This window comes from Corythoichthys intestinalis, chromosome 12, assembly GCF_030265065.1.
Source record: "Corythoichthys intestinalis isolate RoL2023-P3 chromosome 12, ASM3026506v1, whole genome shotgun sequence".
NCBI lineage: Eukaryota > Metazoa > Chordata > Actinopteri > Syngnathiformes > Syngnathidae > Corythoichthys > Corythoichthys intestinalis.
In genome coordinates, this window is record NC_080406.1 from 29033012 (window position 1) to 29055997 (window position 22986).

The window sequence follows — 22986 nt, forward strand, 5'->3', positions numbered from 1 at the left end:
TATCATATCGTGAGGTATGCCAGAGGTTCCCACCCCTGACCATACACTACATGTGGGATTGTATGCGGGAGGAAACCTGAGTACCCAGAGAAAATCCACGAAAGCACAAGGAGAACATTTAAACTCCTTTAAGTAAGGCCAAAGCCAGGGATTTAACCCTTGATCTCAGAATTGTGAGGCGTACGCGCTCACCACTCCTCCACTGTGCTGCAAATAGTGTAGTGCACAATAGTTTCTCAGGTTAGATTAGACCCATCACATAATGACAATAAAAGTATTCATGAGACACATGCTGAAGTATTGTTATATCACGTGCTTAACCTGGGTAGCCTTTTGTCCATTATTGTAAACAATAAACTTTTTATTTTTTTTTTATTTTTTTTTACTTTTACTCCAATTATAGTCCGTTTTTCTTAGTATCTGTTATTAAAATGGGGGGGAAAAAATCTAACATGTCTCCTTTAATGACTTGAACTGAATCCCACCTCTGGTAATTTTAACGAGTCTTTGTCCAAATTAATGACTGGCAAGAAAAAGTAACAGGAGGGATTTTTTTTTTCTTTTCATATTTGACACCTCATTCTTCAAACACTTAAGAGTCTCTCAGTCCCACAATGCATTCTGAAACCCTCATGGATTGAAGGACATTGTTCATTGTAGTGTCCCTGCACTCTGCTGTTTTAGCAGAAAGTAGGAGACAGATAATAGATAACAGGACTTTAACAAGGTGGGTGCCATACTGGGCGGCATAGGAGGTGAAAAAATATTGTTGGTATAATGCACTGCAGTTGCACACTGCAGCCTACTACAACCACTGGGTATTTGTTTATGCATTTTTTGTGTTAGAAAATGACTAAATAACTGAAGGAGAAAGTGTAATATTTCCATGCACCACGATACATACGTTCAACAAAAGAATTCACAACTGTGATGTAATGTTAAACGAGTAATGTAAAGATTTGGCGTGATTTTTTTATTCAGACCACAGAAGCAACTTGAAATGGACACTTTTTTCCCCCTTTACATTCTCTGCACACAGGCTGATTATCTTGAATGAATTTCCTCTTCCAAAGTTATACAAAAAGCAAAAATACACCCACACCTCTGCCCTAGCTGCTCTTCTTTGTATGTCAGAGAAAAAATATCAGTACCATCTGGGCTGCTTTCCGATACGTTGTTTTTCACATGAACGTGTTAATCTCATCTTTTTTTTTTCTTTCTGATGAAGGAAATCTTGAAACATGACAACGCTTCTAAGAAAAGGCTAATACGGTAGTAACAATATTTTTGACCATATAAGATCTTAGATACTTATCAGCAAACCCAAGTTCTGACCACAATCTCCTTAACTCCACATTTTTCATGTATAATACGCACCACTGATTTTTAGTAACTTTCTTGGAAACTGTCCCACACCAGATAAAAGAGAGTAACCATGTAAAGAGAGTAACTATGTGCTACTTCACAACATTTTGTCTCATGATCAGCTCTAAGCCTGCTTCAGTCATTTCAGTGAAACATCAAAATGAGACCCCCCCCCCCCTCACTCCACTCTAAAGGTGTCAGCATCTGATGTATTTCACATCAAATGCATTTGGGAAAATAGCTATTTGCTTCATTTTGATGTAAGAAAAAAAAACACATTCTTAGAAGATAATGGAATCTAAACACATTTATGGGATTTAGTGAAATAAAATAGAAAATTGCACTGCATTTTTGGCTACTGAATACAAAATGAGGCATAGCGACTCGTGGCAAAGGCAATAAAAGAGTTGCAGCACCTTTAGTGTACCGTATTTTCTGCACTATAAGGCACACCTACAAGCCTTTTATTTTCTCAAAAGCCAACAGTGCGCCTTATTATCCGATGCGCCTTATATATTGGTTGATCATGGCCCAACATTCCCTTTCGGGCAGGTTGATCTCGTGGATACATAACGTAACCGCAACCACTACTACTATTACTACTACTGTGGCTAATAATGCGGTGCGCCCTATATATGAAAACAACTTTTAAAAAAGGCCATTCATTAGCCCCTTTCATATACACCGAAACACCGTTAAAATCCCGGGATTTAAACGGGCAGCCCTTGTATGTGAAAGCAATTTCCAGGTCAACTGACACGGAGATTACGCGTATATTTCACGGGTCGCGTCTTAGTATAATGTCCGGGAAAGTTAAATTCCAGATGGCTAACGACGTAAATATCAGGGCAGGCCGATCGTCACTTCCTCTTTCTTCGCAGTAAGATGAAAAGCGGTAAACAAACATTGTAATTATTATTATTGCAACATAGCAAGCTGGAAATAGCTAAATTAAACTGAAAAAATTTGTTTAAATTGCTAGTGGATCATAGAGCCGAGGAAGACGGTCCATCGTCCATCTTTGGAAATATGTGGTTTATTTTGTTGCTGATGTTAAACAAGGTTGTACTTCAAAGGAGAAAACAACGGAGGGATGCCTTCAAGGGTTTATTAAATACAAATAAAAATACACCGATCACAGAAAACGGATTCCGTGACAGTAGGTCGACGGGGATCAATAGCACTAACCTAAGCGGTAGACAGAGAGCCGAAAAGACAACAAAACACATACACTCAAATGCCAGCACAACGTAGGGGATTTCAAAACAATGGCGCCCAGCAAGTTAATATCTCGGCACCCTTTTCGTGGATCGCCTGGGCTTAAATACACTCTTGATGATCTTGAATTGGTTGCAGTTACGACGTCACGAACGTTCCCACAAACGGCTCTGTAAAAAAACACGATTTAACCAACATTGTGACAGCCAATGCCGACCAAAAATGACGTAATGGACCGGTTATAAAATTGCGCCAGCAGCCCTTCCCGCACAGAGTGCCACTGGGCAACACGGGACAATTCTGTGAAAGTGTCCAACCTGCATTATTTCGTGGAATAGCTCTGAAAAGCAATGACGCGGGATATGTTTGTGAAAGGGGATATTGAAGGTGCGCCTTATATGCCGATGTGCCTTATAGTGCGGAAAATATGGTAATTGCAATTATTGTCACAAGAACAAAGACACACAAGCGCCAAACAAACTAAGCAGGCGTGTTTTGCACTTGATAACGCTTCTCCAGCAAAATCTACCTACCGTGACCACTGGCAACACATATTTAACTTATTTTCAGCCATTGACAATGATAGACATCTGGGAGTGTAAATGGATTGGACGTCTATCGCTGCCAATGGCACTGAAGTATTATTATTTACTGTCAGCTTCCAGTTAAAATAAAATTGCTTTTCCCAACTGCTCCTCTGTTGGCTGCTGAGAGCAAGGAAGGTTAATGAGGTTGGTGTGAGAGTTCATTTACTAAAGGCAGTATAAATATATACTGTATACACACAGTATTACATTACTTTTAACTCAGCGAATAAACACAGAGGAGCTCTCTTGGGTGTAGGCAAGTAAACATATATTTTTTTAAACACACTCAAAGCATTTTGTGTCAACAAGCCACTTGGATCCACGCTGTCTAAGCGCAATTCATTTTCTCAAAGATAAAGTCTATTAATAGTCAGAATGTTCTTGTAATTTCCAAACATTATACTGAATTTATATACAGTATACATACTGTATAAAAAATACTTCAAACATGAGAGCGATAGAGAGAGAAAGAAAAAGCAACTCCACCTCTATTTCCGTGGTAGAAAATAGATTATTATCTATTACTTGTCAGTTTTAACAAGCTATTAGAGGTCACACAAATGTTTTATCAGCAGTTTTTTTGTGTGTATCAAACTTGATTGTGGATTGCATCTGCCCATAGCACAGCAGTTTACATTCCAATAAACTCCAGGAAACAATTTAAACTTTCATTTGATCTGATACAAACGTGAAAGAAAACAAATCAAGTGCACTGCTATGTTGCTGCAATTTGGGTAAAGATTAAACAGATTAATATAGCAAATGAAATAGTTGGAGGCAATTCTCACGAAAATAGACTCCGTTATGACTACGAAAGCAAATGGGGAAGTTGTTAGTTACACAACTCTGTATTTTTTTTACTTCGTATTATATTTGTATTGCATACAGGTATTTAGTCTATTTGGATAACTTTATTGAGCAGAAGAGGCAATAAAATACTCTACTGCAAAGGTGGAAAAACAGTTTATTTTCTTTAGTTAGTATAAATAATACTATTGGGAAAAGGTACAGTAGTTTTTTAACTCATTGGCTGCCATTGACGGCGATAGATATCTAATCCATTTCGAATGGGAGGGTTGGCTGTGATCTTTGGTCGGCCTTCTCAGTTAAAATTGGTTGGATGTCTGTGGCCATCAATGGCAGAAAATGAGTTTTAAAAAGCAAACATTTGCAAATGAAAACCATGAAAAATTATTATTGACTTCCATTATAGTTGCATTGGGAGAAAAAAAGGTGTGGAGGTACGCAAAAAATTCTGTATTATACTTGGACAGACAAAAAAAAAGTAGGAAAAAATGACCTCCCAAGTTTTAACACGTGAGTTATTGTATTTACAGTAACCGAATAGAAATCTACAGCACTAATTAAATCATTTTTTCCTTGACAGAAACACTTGAAAATAAAGTTTTGTACATTTATTCTTAACATCTAGTGATTTTGTACCTATGTACACAAGTTAAAGATATATAAAGTGCGTTAACATATATCTAAAAACACAGTACCTGAAAATATGTCATGTAAATATTAATGTAAATGGCAGAGGTTGTACAGTATACTGAATGCAGCCAGCAACACTACAATATTCACATGCAACAATTCAACCTAAAATACAAAAGGCACTACATTGTAAAGTTCCTTAATAGATGTCACAATTTAAATGAATGGCGATGGAAGTTGTATAAGTTGTTTCAATTCCCTTCTACAGTGTAGTCACGACACAGCAGGACAGCGACATTTGTTGTATTGTCTACTTACCCAGGATGATCCACAGGAGCGTCTGTTTCTGCTGGGCTGCCATCCTGGCGCCCCCCTTGGAAAAAGACCTCCCGGCACAAAGTTATTTGGGGTCACGGGAGGCTCTCAGAGGGGTACGCAGAGAGTGAAGACGCATGGTGTGCGGCCACCGCAGTCGGTGAAAGCTTCTCTAAAGACCCAACAGTCACATGCAGCGGGGGACTGAGGGTGGGGGTGACTAGGGAGGGGGGGGGGGGGGGGGGGATTTGCTACCTTCCACCTCGAAGAAGCTCCACGCGGTGCGCGCAGTCGGGAAGCGTTCGGTGCGCCATGGGAAGCGGCAGCTTCGGCCGGGGCACAGATGAGTCGCAGCTCCGACTGCGACAGTGCTTGTCCGGGCGTGAGTGTGAGCGTCCTTCCGTAAGGTTGGCACACTGACACGGGGGTAGACCCAAACATAGCAATTACGGCTCCGGGAGGCGGGATGAGCCCGGTTTTGGGGTGATGGGTGGGAGGAGGACGTGCATTCTTTTGGGGGGGGGGGGTTTCCATTGGCTATCCGATAATTGGGAATGAAAACTTTATTTATTTTGTAAATATTTTCTATCAAGCCTTTTATGCACGAATTAGGATTTTTTTTCCCTCTAACGTTTTTAAATACATACTTAAAGGACAGATGTCTCAAACCTGCGGTCCAGGGGCCAATTGTGGCCCATAGGACATTATCTTAAGGCCTCCATAGGGCCATTTCCACGTATTTTGCAATGGGCAATAAAAAAAAATATATATATATATATATATATAGAGAGAGAGAGAGGCTATAAATAATTTAAAATAAAAGAATCAAGATTTTAAAAAATGCAAATAAAACGACAGGTGTAATAAAAAATATAAATCTACATAAAATGTTATGAAAAAACTAGGGCTGTCAAACGATTAAAATTTTTAATCGAGTTAATTACAGCTTAAAAATTAATCGTAATTAATCGCAATTTTTCTGTAAATTATTGTTGGAATGAAAAGACACAAGCCGATATATACATTCAATATAGGGTACATAAGTACTGTATTTGTTTATTATAACAATAAATCAACAAGATGGCATTAACATTATTAACATTCTCTTAAAGTGATCCATGGATAGAAAGACTTGTAGTTCTTAAAAGATAAATGTTAGTACAAGTTATAGAAATTTGATATTAAAACCCTCTTAATGTTTTCGTTTTATTAAAATTTGAAAAATTTTCAATCAAAAAATAAACTAGTAGCTCGCCATTGTTGATGTCATTACACAATGCTCACTCCCCAAACCCATAAAATCATTTGGACCCAAGCGCCAGCAGAGGGTGCCAAACAACAAAAAACAAGTAACAAGCGGGCATTACACTACTGTCATTTTAATCTGAGCGGGGCATGTGCGTTAATTGCGTCAAATATTTTAACGTGATTAATTTAAAAAATTAATTACCGCCCGTTAACGCGATAATTTTTACAGCCCTAGAAAAAAAACATTTTTAAAAAAATATTTTACAACAAAGTATAATAATCAGGAAATTAAATATTGGAGACATCAATTTAAATAAGTGTGGCCTATGTATACTTTGCTCTGTGGATTGTATTTATTGATTTTCTTTCTATAAATCTCTTATGCCTTGACAAAGCTTAACTCTTTGGTTGCCATTGACGGCAATAGACTGGACTGTGCTGGAAGTGATCAAACGTTCGCCTTACTCTCCATTTACCATTCAGTCCCTCCCAGTTGAAATGGTTTCGAAGTGTATTGTTATCTCGTCAATAGGTGTTTTCTTTTTTTTTTCCACTTGTTTTTTATTCCGTTTTTCAAATCCAAACACACTTGCACCCAGTGTCTCGAAATGACAAACAACAAACCAAGGCAGGACACGCCAACAAATCAAAAAAGAAAGAAAAGTAATAATAAATAATAACAGTAATTTACAGTATCAAGGCCCGGCCTTCAATTTCCCCTCAATCATCTGGTCCACATGTCAAAGTTCTTGTTTATTATTTGAAATTGGTGTCCTATTTTTTTCCTGAAATCAATAGGTGCTTTCAATATCAATTTCCCTCTTCTACTAACTACACATACTCTGACATGGGCTGGCAGTCAATGAGTTCATCTAATGATAACTTTTGAATAGCTGTCCACCGTTGCGATGACTGTCCCTGAAACAGTCATGTATTACCGTGTCGTCAAGAAAATGTCAAATTTATCAAATGTAAATTTCATATCCATACAGTCGAAATACAATAAGTACACAACTAAATTGTCTTTTCATAAAGTATTTTTTCTTGTTAAAGACAGATGCATGTATGGTTTACTGAAATAACATTGTTAATTACTGCCATCTTGTGGTCATATATAGAGCTACAGTGTTGTAATTGTATTCAACGGAGGTGTTAAAAAGCATTCAGGCGTAATTTACAATCTTCATAAAAACACATGAGTTTTTAGGAATGTCGGAGAGTACTGTGAGAAAATCTATACAAGCAGAGGAAGAACATTTGTGGAAGTGTATAAACACACCAACAAAAACAAAACAAGTTCAAGTCTGTGCTAATTAATTTGACGTTCTAATGTGATAAATTTATTCTGCCATAGACTGCATAATATATTGACGGGACACGGGGCGCGGGTCAGATTCATAGGGGGCCTATTTAAAAAAAAAAACGACAACTTAAAATTCAAATATTTTCTAAATCAAAGTTGCTACCATCCTAAAACCAAAACAGGCACCTACTTTAGGCATATATGAGTCTCCATGAGCAGCGGCATCAAAAAACTTGAAGTAGTTCCCTAATAAAATCCTGATTAATTATTTTTTATATAAGTATCACAAAACTTAAAATGGCTATAAAATTCTCAAATTTTATGCTAGATGCTTAAAAAATACCAAATGCAGAGATAATCACCTATATTTTCAGGATCAACAGCAATATTTAACATATAAGTTTTTGCCCAAAATAGCAACTTGGGCAATATTGGGAAACTTGTCCCATTATAACATTATCAAGGTTTAAATCATTATAAATTGAAATTTATTACTTTAAAAGGGGAAACTTATCACGCTATAATGTGAAATAGTTTGGATAAAGAAGGAATGAGTGTGAGACCTATTACGTTAAAACGTGAACCCGTGTGTTGTTTTTGCGAGATAAACTCGAGAAACTTACACTAAAATGATCATGCTAAAACAAACTTTATCACATTATAACGTGAAACGTATCGCATTATAATGTGAAATGAATCATGATAGAATGTGAAGCAATATCGATACATTTATCAGGATAAAAATGTGAAAAATCACGCACTTCTCACTTCGGCACTGTAAATATCTTTCATTCGGGCACTTACATGCTCATACATTTCTCCGGGGAGAGTTGGGACGGGACTTTACAGTCCTGGCCCGGCTCCCCCCTGTTTTTAATGCACCACACACCAAGGTTGTGGGATGGTTGGGACCTGTTGGGGGGGGGGGGGGGGGGGGGGGGGTACCTCACGGTTGCCCCCTCACGACAGGCCCCGCCATCCCTGCACCTTTTTTAAATGCACCACACACATCATACTCCACAGGAGAGCTCTGGCAAAGGGCGGTGGGACGGGCGACTGGGCAGAAATTCCATGCGGCGGTCCCACTGCCCCAAGCCAAGCTCTCCTATTTTAATGCATACATTGCACTACCCTGCCCTCACAATCCCATCACGGAGCTGGGTGATGGCTGCCAGCCGGGAACCTGGCAGCCACAGTAATAGGGTGGTAGGTGGGTCCCACACTTTTTCCTCACGGCGTGGCTCCTGGGGTGTGGCCTCCCCTCTGCCTGGGCTGCCGGCCGCGAGAGTGGGGTGGAGGGTCGGGGCTCCGATCTTGCATCGCCCCATTACAGTTCCTCGGCGTTCTCCTGCCTCCGCCTTCCCCTCTTCTCTGACTGGACATCTGCCCTGCGCTCTGTCGCGGGTCGCTGGCTGGACGCCGGTGTATCAGCGGGGTGTTGCCTGCACCGGCGGGGGGCCCTGTCCTGCCTTGGGCTTAGTGGGCCGCTGGGGTTCCCGTGGCGTGCCGTGCCGGTTGGGGGGCTGCGGCTGTGGCTCATGGCCCGGGTGGGCAGGCGGGGGTGGGGGTAGACGTGGGCTTGGTGGTGCGTCCCCTCCTGCCATCTCTGAAGGCCGGTTGATGGGTGCGCGGGTGGCCCAGGGGACCACCCTGGATCCGGGGAGGGGGGGGGGGGGGCGATGGCTCCTTTGCTGGGCTGCGGGAGGAGGGATGGGCTGCGCTTGACCACCCGGCCACCCGACCACCCTCCCTCCCTGGGCTGGCTGGGTGGGGGCCGTGGCCCTGGGTTGGCTCCCGCGCGGCTTCTCCGCCTGTCTGCGTGGCTGTCGCGCGTCCGGTGGGGCTCGCGTGCTGCTGGATGCGGTTGGGCATGCTCGGGTTGGGGGTCCTGGTGCCGGGACTGGCGATGGGGCGGTGTAGGGTTGGTCGCCAACGGGCTTACATTCATAAGAGATTCACATGATTAATGGGTTCTAGATCACAGAACTGATTTGTGTACACTCTACCTCTTTCAGTCACTTAGCATATAGACATCCCCACCCCGGTCCCCCTCTTTCACTGGCCAATAGGCCCCCACATGGTGTAAACCGGAAATACATCTCGCTGAGGATGGCACCAGCATATTAATAATTAGTCTAGATGTTCTATGTATTTCTTGTTGTTGTTTGTGTATGTGTTTCTTTTCTTTCTTCTCTTGTGTTGCTTTTCTTCTGTCCCCCCATAATCCCTTCCTGTTCGCTGCTTTGTCATGATAAAAAGGTATTTTGAATGATCACAATGGGAGTATATCAGACTCTCAATGTGAAACATTAAAACTGTTCAGACAACCCGGGCACTTAGACTTCCATTCTCTGTGTCAAACAGCTGAACAGGACAGGTTAAAAAAAAAAAAAAAAGGATAAAAAAATCCAAACGTATCACAACAGAACGAGAAACTGAACTTATTTTATTCCGGTGTGGCAACAATCTGTTTCCTTCCAAAAACAATTCACTTCACAGAAGAAGGTCACTGCTGAAATTCAAACCCAGAACCTATCCCTGTTATTTGTCAGAGTGGTTGTCTTCCTTCCACACTAGTTTATTGTAATGACAAGGTCCTTACTTACCCTCCCACTGGGTAAACAGTCCCTATGAGGCAGAGGCAGCGCTTAGGACAGAGGAAACACTAAATCACTGCCTGTAGTACTGTATTACTCTATTTCATGTAACTGAAGCATTTCCTTAGCACAAACAAAATCTTAACCAGTGAAAAAAACTTTGACAACAACAGAAAATGTCAATAGTCCTTTTTTACCTTATGGTGTCAGGTAGCAAGAGGCCTAGTATTTCAAAATGTGTCAGTCTTTCTGAATGTCTCCCAGGCAACCAAGTGTAAACTTGCAGCAGGAGTTGTGCAAAGAAGACTGGACCTGCTTGAACATTGGAAAGAGGGAGTTTTTCAACGACAGGAGGTGGAAATGTATAGACAATGATAAAATACTGATAGTATTCATCAAAGTTGGACTCATTATTCCTCTCGTACGTATTCTTCATAATCAAATGTGTAATGTTGTGCATTGTAGTGACTCATTGGCAGGGATAATGGGACGCGCCTCTTGTCTCTGTGGAGACAGAACCATCATTGGAGATTTACATCACTAGGTTAACAACAAACGCCATTGTGCGGGTGCAGTTAGACACCACATTATGGATAGTTGGAAGTCATGTGAGCACTGCGTGAAGATATGATGCAGCGAAAAGAGCAATGGAGGAAAAAATGTGGAATTTCACTGTGAGCATAAAGCAAGAAGGTGAGGAGGACCTGGAGGCGCCCAATGGTAAAGATGAAGAGGAGGATGAACACAATTCTCTTATCAGAGCCTGTACTAATGGCAAGATCCAGGTAAGCTGGGGAGTAGGCACATATCAGTACTTTGTTTCCACCAGTTATTTTTTTAATGCACCTGACACCATAAGACAAAGCTAATGACATCCAAACAGGTTAAACAATCAGCCCACAAAAATCTGATTTTAAAAAAATATATGTATTTATTTTTAACTATTTTTGCTTTTTTTTTTTTTTTTTTAACACAATTAACACATTTCTGCATGAAACAGTTTTTTTTATTTTAAATCTAAATCAGAGGGGAATTTGACAATTGTTTCAGATTTTTTCCCCCTTTTACTTACAGTTTAACATATTACAACATGACAAAGATAACGACAATGAAATATTTTTAAATCCTTAAAAACCAAATAAGAGTTGATTTTTTTTTTTTTTTTACAATCCTTTTTTTTAACCCATTAAAACAGGGGTGCCCAAGTCTGGTCCTCGAGAGCCCCTATCCAGCTTGTTTTCCATGTCTCCCTCCTCCAACACACCTGAATCAAATAATGAGGATCGTTGTCAGGCTCCTGCAAAGCTTGCTGATGAGCTGATCTTTTGATTCAGGTGTGTTAAAGGAGGGAGACATGGAAAACAAGCTGGATAGGGGCTCTCGAGGACCGGACTCGGGCACCCCTGCATTAAAACATTATTCTATTTTTTATTTATTTTTAAATAGCAAAAAGTCAGCCACATAAAAATTTTTGGTCAGTTTGTCCCACACATTCGCACACCACACAAAGACATGTCAAAAACAAAGAGACTTTCAAAGTTTTTTGTTTAATCTACAAAAAGTCATTCGTAAGAATTTCTTCTGATTTTTATCTTTTGACACATTACAACATAAGACAGAGATAATAAAATCAATCAAACATATTTTTTAAATATGCAGAAAAAAAATTGCAGATTTTGGTGATTTTTCATCGGTTGTTAAACAAAGTACTTTAAAAAAAAAAAGTCGAAAAGACAAACAACTTCTAGTCTCCTGATCATCCGGTTATCAGAATTTTTTTCTGTGAAATATAAGCCTCTTTAAATCCACAAAAAAAATCCTGCCATCCATTTGAACTGTGAGAGACTGGCAGTGAATGATCATGCCTGTCGCCCCGGTTACAATCAATTTTTCGTCTTTTTCCGTAAAAGGTAGTAAATGAGTTATTCCATGCGTGTTTGTTCACACGGCAGGTTGGAACTTTCCTACCAATAACAATCACATATGTTGTTCAGAAGACAGTCATGTGATTGCAAACTAGCTCTTTAGCTCAAATCCCCTCAGAGTCATTTCCCAAATAAACATATGACATAAGGGATATCATTCCCGTGTCATTGACTGTGCAGTGCCACATTATACAACACTGCCCATCTGCTTCTCTACTCATGAACATGTTTCTGCATGATGTCATGCTGCTCCACACGTTAGTGACCATTTAATAATTACATTTACTGTATTTCCGCAACATGTTGCATACAGGTAGCTGACATGACATGCGACGTCGCCAAGCAGACGATGCTACTCATCAGCAGTCCTGAGTTCGAGAACCTGCCATTGGGCTGGATGCGGAGGTCTTGTCTGCCTCTGGTGGCTGCCTGGCAGGAAGTCAACATTGGAGACCTTTGAGCAAGCAATGCATAATTATGTTTTTTAGACACCACATTGGCTGTTCTGGTCTCCATTATCTTGGCAACATTGACAGCCTACCGAAGGACCAGATCCTCCACATGATGCTGGAGGTCATAGGTCAGTCAGGTACTAGATCCACATCTACACTCACAAAATAAATAAACACCGTATTTTTCGGACTATAATTCACACCTGAGTACAAGTCTCGCCAGCCAAAAAATGCGCAATAAAGAGGGAAAAAAACATATACTAGTATAAGGCACACCATAGAATAAGTCTCATTTTAGGGGGGAATTTATTCGTTAAAATCCAACACCAAGAACAGACATGTCACCTTAAAGGTTATTTACTGTAAAATAATTAGAAAAAAAAATAGCGAACAGGCTGAATAAGTGTACGGTAGGCTAACGTTACATGACGCATAAACAACGAACTGAGAACGTGCCCTGTATGTTAACGTAATATAAAAAGTGCTCAATAGTCAAATATTCTGAGTTTGATTCTCATAGTAGATTTTAAAAGTCAGCTGGCGTGGTCCAAAGTGGTCCAAAGTGGATGGACAGTTTTCAGTCATCCGCACTGAACATTTATAAATACCCTTAGCATTAGTAGAAATAGGTGGGTACAACTACATTCAAACAGTATAGGCTAGTTAGCACAGGCTTTAGGGGAATTAAAAATAACCAACATGTTGTTGCACACTAATTAAGATTGCACACTAACACATTAAGATTATGATATAATAATATATTAAGATTTTTCTTTTCTTTTTTGTAAACAGTAAAGTCTATTACACATAAGCATATTTATTTAGTCATTAGTAGACATGGGCCTTTCACATTTTTGTACTACACTAAAAGGTTGTGAAGGTTGGCAATGAATGATCATGTTTCAGTGTCATTGACAACAATAGATGTCCAATCCATTTGGATTGAGGGTAGCCAACAGTGACTGAGTTAGACAGGGAGATATTTCAACAGACAGCACGTGTAAAACTACAGAATATTCCAGAGTCCACAAATGTGTGCGCACACCTCTGAATATTCTACCATTCACAAACTGGCTTTCCTTCCTCTACCACTAGCACGACATTCCGAGCTAATTTCTAATCCTGTTTTTCAGCGTAACCCCCATGCAGTTAAAAGCCTCCTCTTGAGGGAATTATAAATGAAAAAGATTGTGTGTACGTGTGTGCTAGGCACTAACAACATGACTGGCTTTCAATTAAAAGGCTGAATGAAATGTATAGTCAAATCAAATTAGAAAAGTGAGTAAGTTTGTTGTTGTTTGACCACTTCTCATAAGAGCCTGCCTGTGTGTGTAAACAACACCAGGTTGAAGAAGGGTGGGGATGTGCAGACTTAAAGTTTTGAAAATGTTTGACCAAGTCTGACTCCTCACTCTTAGTCACTCCCAGCGTGTACAACAGTTCCAAGTGAAACTTTTTGCTCTAATCTGCAAGCACTGTATCTCTACTGCAGATGCTGGCACAGAGTTAGTGCTGGAGGGACACCATTCTGGCCAGAATGTAGACTCTGAGCTTGGATATTTGGACCTGGAAAGTTTTACAGATAAGTCGACTGCTAGTTCTCATACTCAGTTAACAAGCCAACACGAGCAGTTTATAGCCTTTAGCTACAGTGAGGTGAGTGATGATTTTGTTTGGTGTAATTTTATTAGAAATTGTACAATAAGAATACAATATAGGATAGTGAACCAAGGGCCTAATACATTCATACCTAAGGTAACAATAGTAATATTTAACTCCAATAGTTTATTTCAAAATATATGTATAATAAAATATTTAAAACCCAGTCATTATTCAAAGTAAAAAAAAAAAAAAGTACATTACTTCATATGCACAAGGTACTGTAGCATAGCATTTTGAAAAACAATTTCCTCTATATTTTTTGTAGAATTTTGATATTCATAGTTAACTAATTCACCATTTATTTAATGTGACGCATTAAAAAAAAAAAAAGAATAGATTAATGCAACAAATACTTCAGGGCTCTTGATAATTTTGCGAACAATTATAAGGTTTTATTGAGATTAAATATACTGATAAAATTAACAGAAAAATGGAAATGTTCATTCATTCATTATTTACAATTAATTATTTGTATTTATTCTAGGGCTGTCAAAATTATCACGCTAACGGGCGTTAATTAATTTTTTAAATTATCCATTCATTCATTTTCCATGCTGCTTTTTTCCTCACGAGGGTCGCGGAGGTGCTGGAGCCTATCCCAGCTAACTACGGGCAGTAGGCAGGGGACACCCTGAACTGGTTGCCATCCAATTAATCACGTTAAAATATTTGACGCAATTAACGCATGCACTAAATGACCCGCTTGCACATTGCCTCAAACAGATTACAATGAGGCCGTTTATGGACATTAAGAGTGAAGAGAACGCCACCGGCCGCTTGGGGGCAGCGCCGTTCCATACTCATGTTATTTCTTCTAAACGTGGGAGAATCAGTAGTTGTGAGACGTTCATGCTGTATTCACAATGCAATGCAAATTGCTATTTGTGCTCCACACATATTTCGGTAAGTTTTCTTTCTTTGATTCAGAATATTTATTGTCACTGTTGCAAAAAGCCCAACGAAACTTTGTTTGGAGCATCCACACAACTAGTGGCAATTAGTGGCAATTATGTGTCTCGTTGTATTTTGGGTAATATAAGCACAACAAAAATAATATTACTATCTCTCTCTCAAAAAAAAAAAAAAAAAATGTTCACAAAAAGAAAAGCACTTCAGTCTATAGTAATGAGGCCCTATTCTGACACACATTTAAACAACAATGCAAAATGAACTGGCATTCCATATCAAAATAGCTATGCAAAATACACATAAAACTTAAGACTTTGGTCACTCTATTTTTATTATTGTTATTGTTATTTTTATTGTTATTATTATTATATTAACTCTACTTTTGATTGAAAATTTTACAAATTTTATTAAAACGAAAACATGAAGAGGGGTTTTAATATAAAGTTACTATAACTTGTAACTATAACAATTATCTTTTAAGAACTACAAGTCTTTCTATCCGTGGATCACTTTAACAGAAAGAATGTTAATAATGCCATTTGTGGATTTATTGTTACAATAAACAAATACAGTACTTATGTACAGTATGTTGTATGTATATATCCATCTTGTGTCTTGTCTTTCCATTCCAACAATAATTTACAGAAAAATATGGCATATTTTAGAGATGTTTTGAATTGCGATTAATTACGATTAATTAATTTTAAAGCTGTAATTAACTCGATTAAAATTTTTAATCGTTTGACAGCCCTAATTCTAAATGCTACAATATTACAAAAACATTTTCAACTTCAAATGGGTGAATTAATATACAACACACTTCAGGACTCTAGGTAACGATCAAACCTATCATTTTACTCGATAAAAGAATGGATACCAGATTTTGTATCGTGAAGTAATATGTGTGTTTTGCACACATATTGCAGGGAGCAATAGTATCTTCATTGTGTCAACTTGACCATTGTGAAAGCTCCAACTACAGTAAGGACTAAGGAATTATTTTCCCCCCATTGACTACTGCGGCTTTAGTGGATTTAAAAGGACATTAGAGCACAATTGTATAAATGTGCCCTAGGATATTACAATGGAAACTATAGATTGACTATACACATAACACACATTTATTAGCATGAAACTACCATTTATTCTACTTTAAGCAACAAATGTCAGAATTCTTGAATTTTATATTTAATTTGGTACGATCACTTTCAAACAGGAATGAATGGGAGTGGGTGGAAAGTATGCCAAAGGTAGGAGAAGGTGGGATGTACAGTGGGTGGGGTCTCCCCTTTGTCGCAAGCACCCCAGTGGGTAGCTCAACTCAGAGACGACTACAACCAGCACAAAAAGATAATACTCCTTGCTTTATCTACAACTATTAGTACTGCAATTGCTTGTTTTCTTCGAATACAGAGGCTATAGGTGTGTTTCACGCAAACAAAACAGATGAGGAGGGTCCACCCAGAGTCCAAAATCACATGGAAACCCTGATGGACAAGATGCAAGCCTCCCAGGACACAGTGACAGGAAGCAGGTGGGCAGCATGTTAATGCTCTTTTTCCAAGCATCTGTTTATACGTAATAACAAACACTTGTGTACACGTAAGCTTCTGCGCGTACAGTTAAAACAGTGTGGCTTCAACACACACCACCTTGGGTAGAATCAACAAGTTCATCAAATGGTGGCCTCTCCGGTTACACTCACAGAATTGTACGCAGCCACCTGTCGCTGTGGCCAGAGGACAACCTGTTCTCCCAAAACAGGTTGGAAACAGAAAGATAGAGAGTGAGTGGGAGAGATGGTGAATCAGCCCCATTGTGTTGTACATTGAAGCCTCAATTTTGAATCATGGCCAAGTTATCTGAGGAGAAAAAAATATCTTTGAGCAGGTTTTCTAATTTCCAGAGGTGTAGAACAAGATAGGAGGAGGGATTAGTTTTTGGGTTTATGTTCACATAAACACAGGACAGTATACCTAATTACAGCTCTTTTATCCTGGGGCATAATATTTTGATCAGGGCCTAACTTAGCTCACTATGTAAACACCCATCTGTGTATCTAATCCTTTTTAGGGGAAATTTGCCCAGCCTAGGCAATCATCACAGGGGCTACAGCAATCTGGATCCCTTTACTTCATCAGGACTGCTGACTCAAAGAAGCAACTGCCTGCCTGTACTTCCAACACACAGGTACATTGTAGACAGGTGGAATGTGGAAAGATAGAGGAGCTAGGCTTTGACTTGTTTTCTGGACTTCAGCAAGACAAACTGAAAACATATTTTGGTTTGTTTATCTTACATCTGTTTATTGTTTTTTATAGTTCTTTATTGGTAATTACTGTATCAAATAACAATTATTTTCAATGACCAGTTCTACTTGCATTTCCGAGTGCAGTCATTTCCGAAGACTGCACTGTGTAATGGTCAATAGTCCTGTTAAATAAAATAAAGTTTAATTTTTTGTGTCTCTAGTTCTTTAGAGATGATTGATTTGTAGTCATTCTCCTGATTTAAATGTGTACTTACACCTATGTGTATGTAAGTATCTAGTTAAAGTAATATTGTAATTAAATTTTGTAAATTGTCAACCCCTCAATGGACGAAGCAGAAATACCAATCATTCAGCCATACAAAATTTCGGCTTAGGATGACTTCGTCCAGCGAGCACTTAACTGAGACAAAACATCAATTCAACTCATATTCATGTGTCTGTCACAGGCATCAAACAAGAAATATGGTCAATGCAGCTTCATCCTCCTCAGGCCTGCTATCATTAGCAGTACAGAGCAAGCTCAGCCAATCAGCTCCCAGGATCATTGAACCTCTTCTGTGTGCCAACTATGTGCTTCAGGCCAGGGCACACATTCAGACACGTATGAACCATAAGCATATTTGTTTGTTGAGATGCCCCCCCCAACTTGATTTCGATGTCAATGCTTTGTGGCATATCCAACACTGTTAACTTAGCAGCCAGGAGTTATTTTGGTAGAATCAGGTGAGTCAAAAATATGGATTCTGAATCTTGTACAATGTTGTTTCTGCAGGACTGGGCTCTCATGAACCTATCAGTCAACAAAAGGTGTGATTCTAACTACAACTGATTATTTAGCCTAAGATACACCCTACTTGTAGCAAAGCGCTATATAAGTATAACACCATTTACCATTATCCGGAATTGTTATTCACAGATTCTTTGTCATTACAACAGGGTCCCATACTGGATTTGCAAACAGCTTCTCCTCTTCGGACGCCCAATCAGCTGGCACCGTTGGACCTCAGGCAAAAAGATAATCGTGCTGCACCAGTACAAAAGCAAAGTGTTCCCTTAAAGCCCATCAGCAAGGGTCCTGTTCCTAAGATCCATCTTAGGAGGCGCTTTGCAAGGGGCACCCCACCAACCAGCTCCATCACCACAATGGATGGCAGTGAAGACAGTGGGTCAAATAGCAGCAGCCAGAGCCGTACTGTTTTGATAGATGATGATTATGAGAGGCTTATATCTGAAGACATTCCCTTGGTGTTTACTGAGGCCAGAGATTTAAAGCATCCCGAGGAAGATTTGGGGTTCTGCAATGGCAAAACGGGACAGGGTTTAAAAGCTATGCCAAAAACCCTTTCTGTGAGCCTTATGTCAATACAGCTACAGGGACCAGAGCTGGTGAACTGTATGACTTTGACAAATTGCAAAAATGCAATACAGCATCACAACACAAGACCAACAAACACAGTCAAAACCAAAATAGTGATCCCATCAAACTCTAACAGTAACACCAATGATCGACACAAGTCTGTTAATCAGGCAGATTCAACATGTGAGAGATTTCAGGCAGATAAACCTGCAACCCTTAAGGATTTAAAGACAGATGAAGTGGTTTCTTGTAAAACTAAAGGTGCCAAGTTAAATACCAGCTCTGCTTTAAGAGACACCCCATTAAAATGTTCAGTTCACAACAAAAGTGCAGATCTTAAGCGTGCAAAATTGAAGAAAGGCATCACAAAAGAATCTAGTGCACACTGCAAACTGAAGACAAAACTATGCATTGACAGACTAAACCTGAACAAGGCCGCTAAAAAACTCTCTCTTTCCAATCAATCGAGAGAAATTGCAAGAACCAGAGAGCAAATTGCTGAGGAGGATAGTGACTCTTTCGTTAAATCCAAGCTTAAACCAGTTATTAAGGTTGGTAGAACCACTAATGCCCTGTTAGCATGCATGAAGGGCACCAATAGTGCACACAGCAGAAAAGCAAATCCTGACAAGGTGTGCAAGAGCAGAGCACAACAGAGCCCAGCATACAGTGAACTGAAGAGTGCCCGGAAGTCCAATAGTCCAGAGGAGACTGGGCCTCAAAGATTGAAATCTGCTCTGGACTTCATCACGTACAAAGACATGTTTACAACCATTCAGAATGAGGCCGATGGACCAGCTATTTATGAAATGTTTGCTGGTCCTATTTATGATCATCTTCGAAATCCGATCAGCTGTCAGAACAACCAGTGGCAACCAGTTCCTTCGAGGAAGTCACATCAAGTAAAATGCAGATCCCTGAAACAAGTGCAGATCAACATGAGAAACCCAACAGAAGCAACAGTGGTTTCAACTAAAGCCAAAGTAAAACTTTTATCCTCATGGGTGAAACCTCGCCTCATTGCAGCAACAAAAGCAGCACACAAAAAGGAGCGTAATACTAAACTTGAGACTACATCAGTTTTCTCTAATGATGGTGAGATACATCATGGTTCCCTACAAAAGAGTGAATGTGCTATGATAAATATCGGAGAGGAAGTCCTACCTGGACAGAAGTCTGAAAAAATTGAGGAAGAATCTACATGTACAATTTACGGTCACTTACAAATACATATGGAAGAAGGATATTTTAATTCATCAGCTGTTAAAACTCAGCCAGAATCTGGAAATCAAACGACTACTGAGTCATCAAAAGACAACCAGGTTCCAGCGACTGACACATGGACATCTTTTCAAAGTAGTGGCCCAACAGATATGTCAGTAGTTTACAAGAAATTTCTGGATGATGTTGGAGATGGACCACTTACAGATGACTTACTGCAACGTCTGGCTGAAGAGTTGAGTTCATTGGATGCGAAAGATATATCAGTTGGCCCTTGTCCCCAAAATCTGGAAATGGAGCACCAAAAAGGCGGCAATCACATGTTAAACAAAAATAATTATCCCGGGGTAAATCTGAAGATAAATACTGAATTGCCCAATGAAATAGCATTCGGTATTTATTAAAATTATGCTTTTCCAACCCACCAGACTACATCTATGACCTTGGCTGGCTTACACAAATCTGGGTTGGGTGACAATATTTCATGGACGAAAGGTGAAGTACTTGGCCGTGGAGCATACGGGACAGTAAGTATACCAAAATTACTTATCTTGTACTGATTTATTATCTAATGAACTGAGTTTCAGGTTGGACAAATAACTTCCCTCTCAGTCATAATATTGCTACAGTTGGATTATGTTGAGGTTGTTGCAGCTCAACGTTGCATTCGTAGGAAGAATTGACGGAGAATAAGTTGTCTTTTAGCCAAAACTTGGCGTGTTTAATTTCCACTGACATGCGGATACATCCTCTCTCACTGCTGTCTTCACAGGCAATTCCAGAAATCAAAGTAGTCAAAGTCGAACACAAAGAAGTAATAAAAGTAGCACGTTAGACAATTAAGTCCCATCCTGTCATCTTGTGGCGAAAAGATAATATGTCAATAATAACAAGTAATAGGAACATTATTTCAACGTCAACTGAGGACACATTTATGAATACAAAATATTTCTCCCAACAGATTATTTTAATATGGAAGAGCATGACACCATTCTAAATAAATAGATAGGGATTCCCAGCTACTAAAAAATCTTATTCTAAAAAACAAACCAAAAAAAAAAAAAAAAGATTTCTATAAGTTGGAAAAAAACAACAGCCGCTTCCTTACCAGGTATACTGTGGCCTGACCAACCAAGGACAGTTAATCGCAGTGAAGCAGGTGACTCTGAAGGCTTCTGACCCAGAAGTTGCAAGGAGACAGTATAACCGCCTGCAAAGAGAAGTCGAGCTTCTTAAAACCCTGAGTCATGCCAATATTGTTGGCTTCCTCGGGACCTCATTTCATCAACACATGGCTTCCATCTTCATGGAGTACATCCCAGGAGGATCAATTGCAAGCATCCTTCACAGGTTAGTCTGTTGCAATTACAACATAAGGTATTACTCACACATACCTTTTTTTTTTTTTTTTTCCAGATTTGGTCCATTGCCTGAGCGTATTATTGGATTGTACACCTACCAAATCCTGAAGGGTGTGGCATACCTTCACCTAAATAGGGTCATTCATCGAGATTTGAAGGGAAACAATGTCATGCTAATGCCCACTGGGGTCATCAAGCTTATAGACTTCGGTTGTGCTCGACGCATCAGCTGTGTAAGCCACACCACTAACAACAGCGGGGAATTGCTCAAGTCTGTCTGTGGGACTCCTTACTGGATGGCTCCAGAGGTAGAGAACTGGAACTGCAATTCACTTAACCTCCTACTAGTTTATAAAGAAGTCTCGTTACACTTCACAGGTTATTAACGAGACAGGATACGACAGAAAATCAGATATCTGGAGTGTGGGTTGCACAGTTTTCGAGATGGCAACGGGGAAACCTCCTTTAGCACACATGGACAAAATAGCGGCCTTATTCTATATCGGCGGCAAAAAAGGGTTCATGCCATCTTTGCCAGAGGAATTCTCAAAAAGTGCCAAAGAGTTTGTCTCAATCTGCCTGACAAGGTGAGAATTTGCACTGCTTAAGATGAATACTGAGTTGACCATGATACAGAGTTGTATTTTCTCTAGTGACCAGACATTACGGCCTTGCGCAGATCAACTGCTCCAACACTCATTCATCCTTAGAAACAGGGCTGTGTTTACCACTTGGAAAGCCAAGAAGACTCACTTCTGCAGACACTCAGATGGACTTTGTGGTTAGCAAGCATTACTACATGATAGGAATTTACAGCTTAATCAGTTTAAGCTATGCGCTTAAAAAAACAATTGGATTTGTTTTCTTCTGTGAACTCAGGGGCTAAGGTAATGGTGCCTGGAATGCAAGCTATGTACACCAATAAACTGTACATACCAGTAATTAGAATAGTAATGTTTGATTAATATACTGTATAAAGTCTGTGCCAATCTTGAACTTGCCCTTCTTTCGCGGATGGTTGATGTTATTCATTATTTTGCTTTAAGATAACAGCACCTGAGCAAATTACATTACAGTACTTAATCTAACTCAGTGCCAACAGAATGTCTGCATCCCAACTAGTACACTTCCAGTAAGATGTCACAGAACAACTGTTCTTCACTGCGTGGACAATCATAACCTGTAATCATTCTGGGTGTTGGCCATTAAAGGTTAAACCGGACTAGAATACATATATTTTTTGGGAGGTTGTATAAGAATCCAGACAAATTTCATGGCATGATTCAGGAATTGAGTTTAATGTCAAGAACTTATGCAGAGACAATGGTTGAAAATGTACCGAACTGCATAACAACCTACCAGATGTGCCCACAGAAGAATCAACTTTTCTCAAAAATAAAACACAGCAGGGCATTTCATGAACTCATTTTCTTCCACATAGCACAGTCGAGTAAATGTAATTGCCAAGTAAAAAGCTCCAGCAGCCTTGTGATTACTGTGATGCACTTCAAAGGTTATAAAGTATAGTCTTCCATGGCACACTGTCTTTTTGTTAGCTTTTTTAGGTGCAACTTACCATTTGGATAATATGGTAAAAAGCACATGCCTCTTGAACACTGCATTTCCCAATAGCGCCCAGTCGATTTATCAACAAGAACTTTTTTTCTTTTTTTAAACAATTATTTTGTCATAATTACAAGTTTCTCCAAACCTGAGTAGTCATGATAGAATTGTCTTAACATACAAAAACGTATGTA

The 22986-nt window shown here is 39.4% G+C and overlaps 2 protein-coding genes across 2 annotated transcripts in view; one reads left to right on the plus strand and one right to left on the minus strand.

The window, feature by feature from the left end:
- The window catches only part of ramp1 (receptor activity modifying protein 1), an 88931-nt gene extending 83589 nt beyond the window's left edge, over positions 1–5342 (minus strand). Inside the window, exon 1 of the mRNA XM_057852138.1 lies at positions 4926–5342. Coding sequence (XP_057708121.1) covers positions 4926–4968 — 43 coding nt within the window. The 5' untranslated portion in view covers positions 4969–5342. The remainder of the gene's footprint in view (positions 1–4925) is intronic.
- The window catches only part of map3k19 (mitogen-activated protein kinase kinase kinase 19), a 53432-nt gene extending 31099 nt beyond the window's left edge, over positions 1–22333 (plus strand). Inside the window, exons 4-13 of the mRNA XM_057852134.1 lie at positions 16432–16552; positions 17092–17208; positions 17737–17891; positions 18063–18097; positions 18227–20215; positions 20297–20395; positions 20980–21218; positions 21285–21537; positions 21608–21816; positions 21883–22333. Coding sequence (XP_057708117.1) covers positions 16432–16552; positions 17092–17208; positions 17737–17891; positions 18063–18097; positions 18227–20215; positions 20297–20395; positions 20980–21218; positions 21285–21537; positions 21608–21816; positions 21883–22015 — 3350 coding nt within the window. The 3' untranslated portion in view covers positions 22016–22333. The remainder of the gene's footprint in view (positions 1–16431; positions 16553–17091; positions 17209–17736; positions 17892–18062; positions 18098–18226; positions 20216–20296; positions 20396–20979; positions 21219–21284; positions 21538–21607; positions 21817–21882) is intronic.
- Positions 22334–22986: the final 653 nt, after the last annotated feature.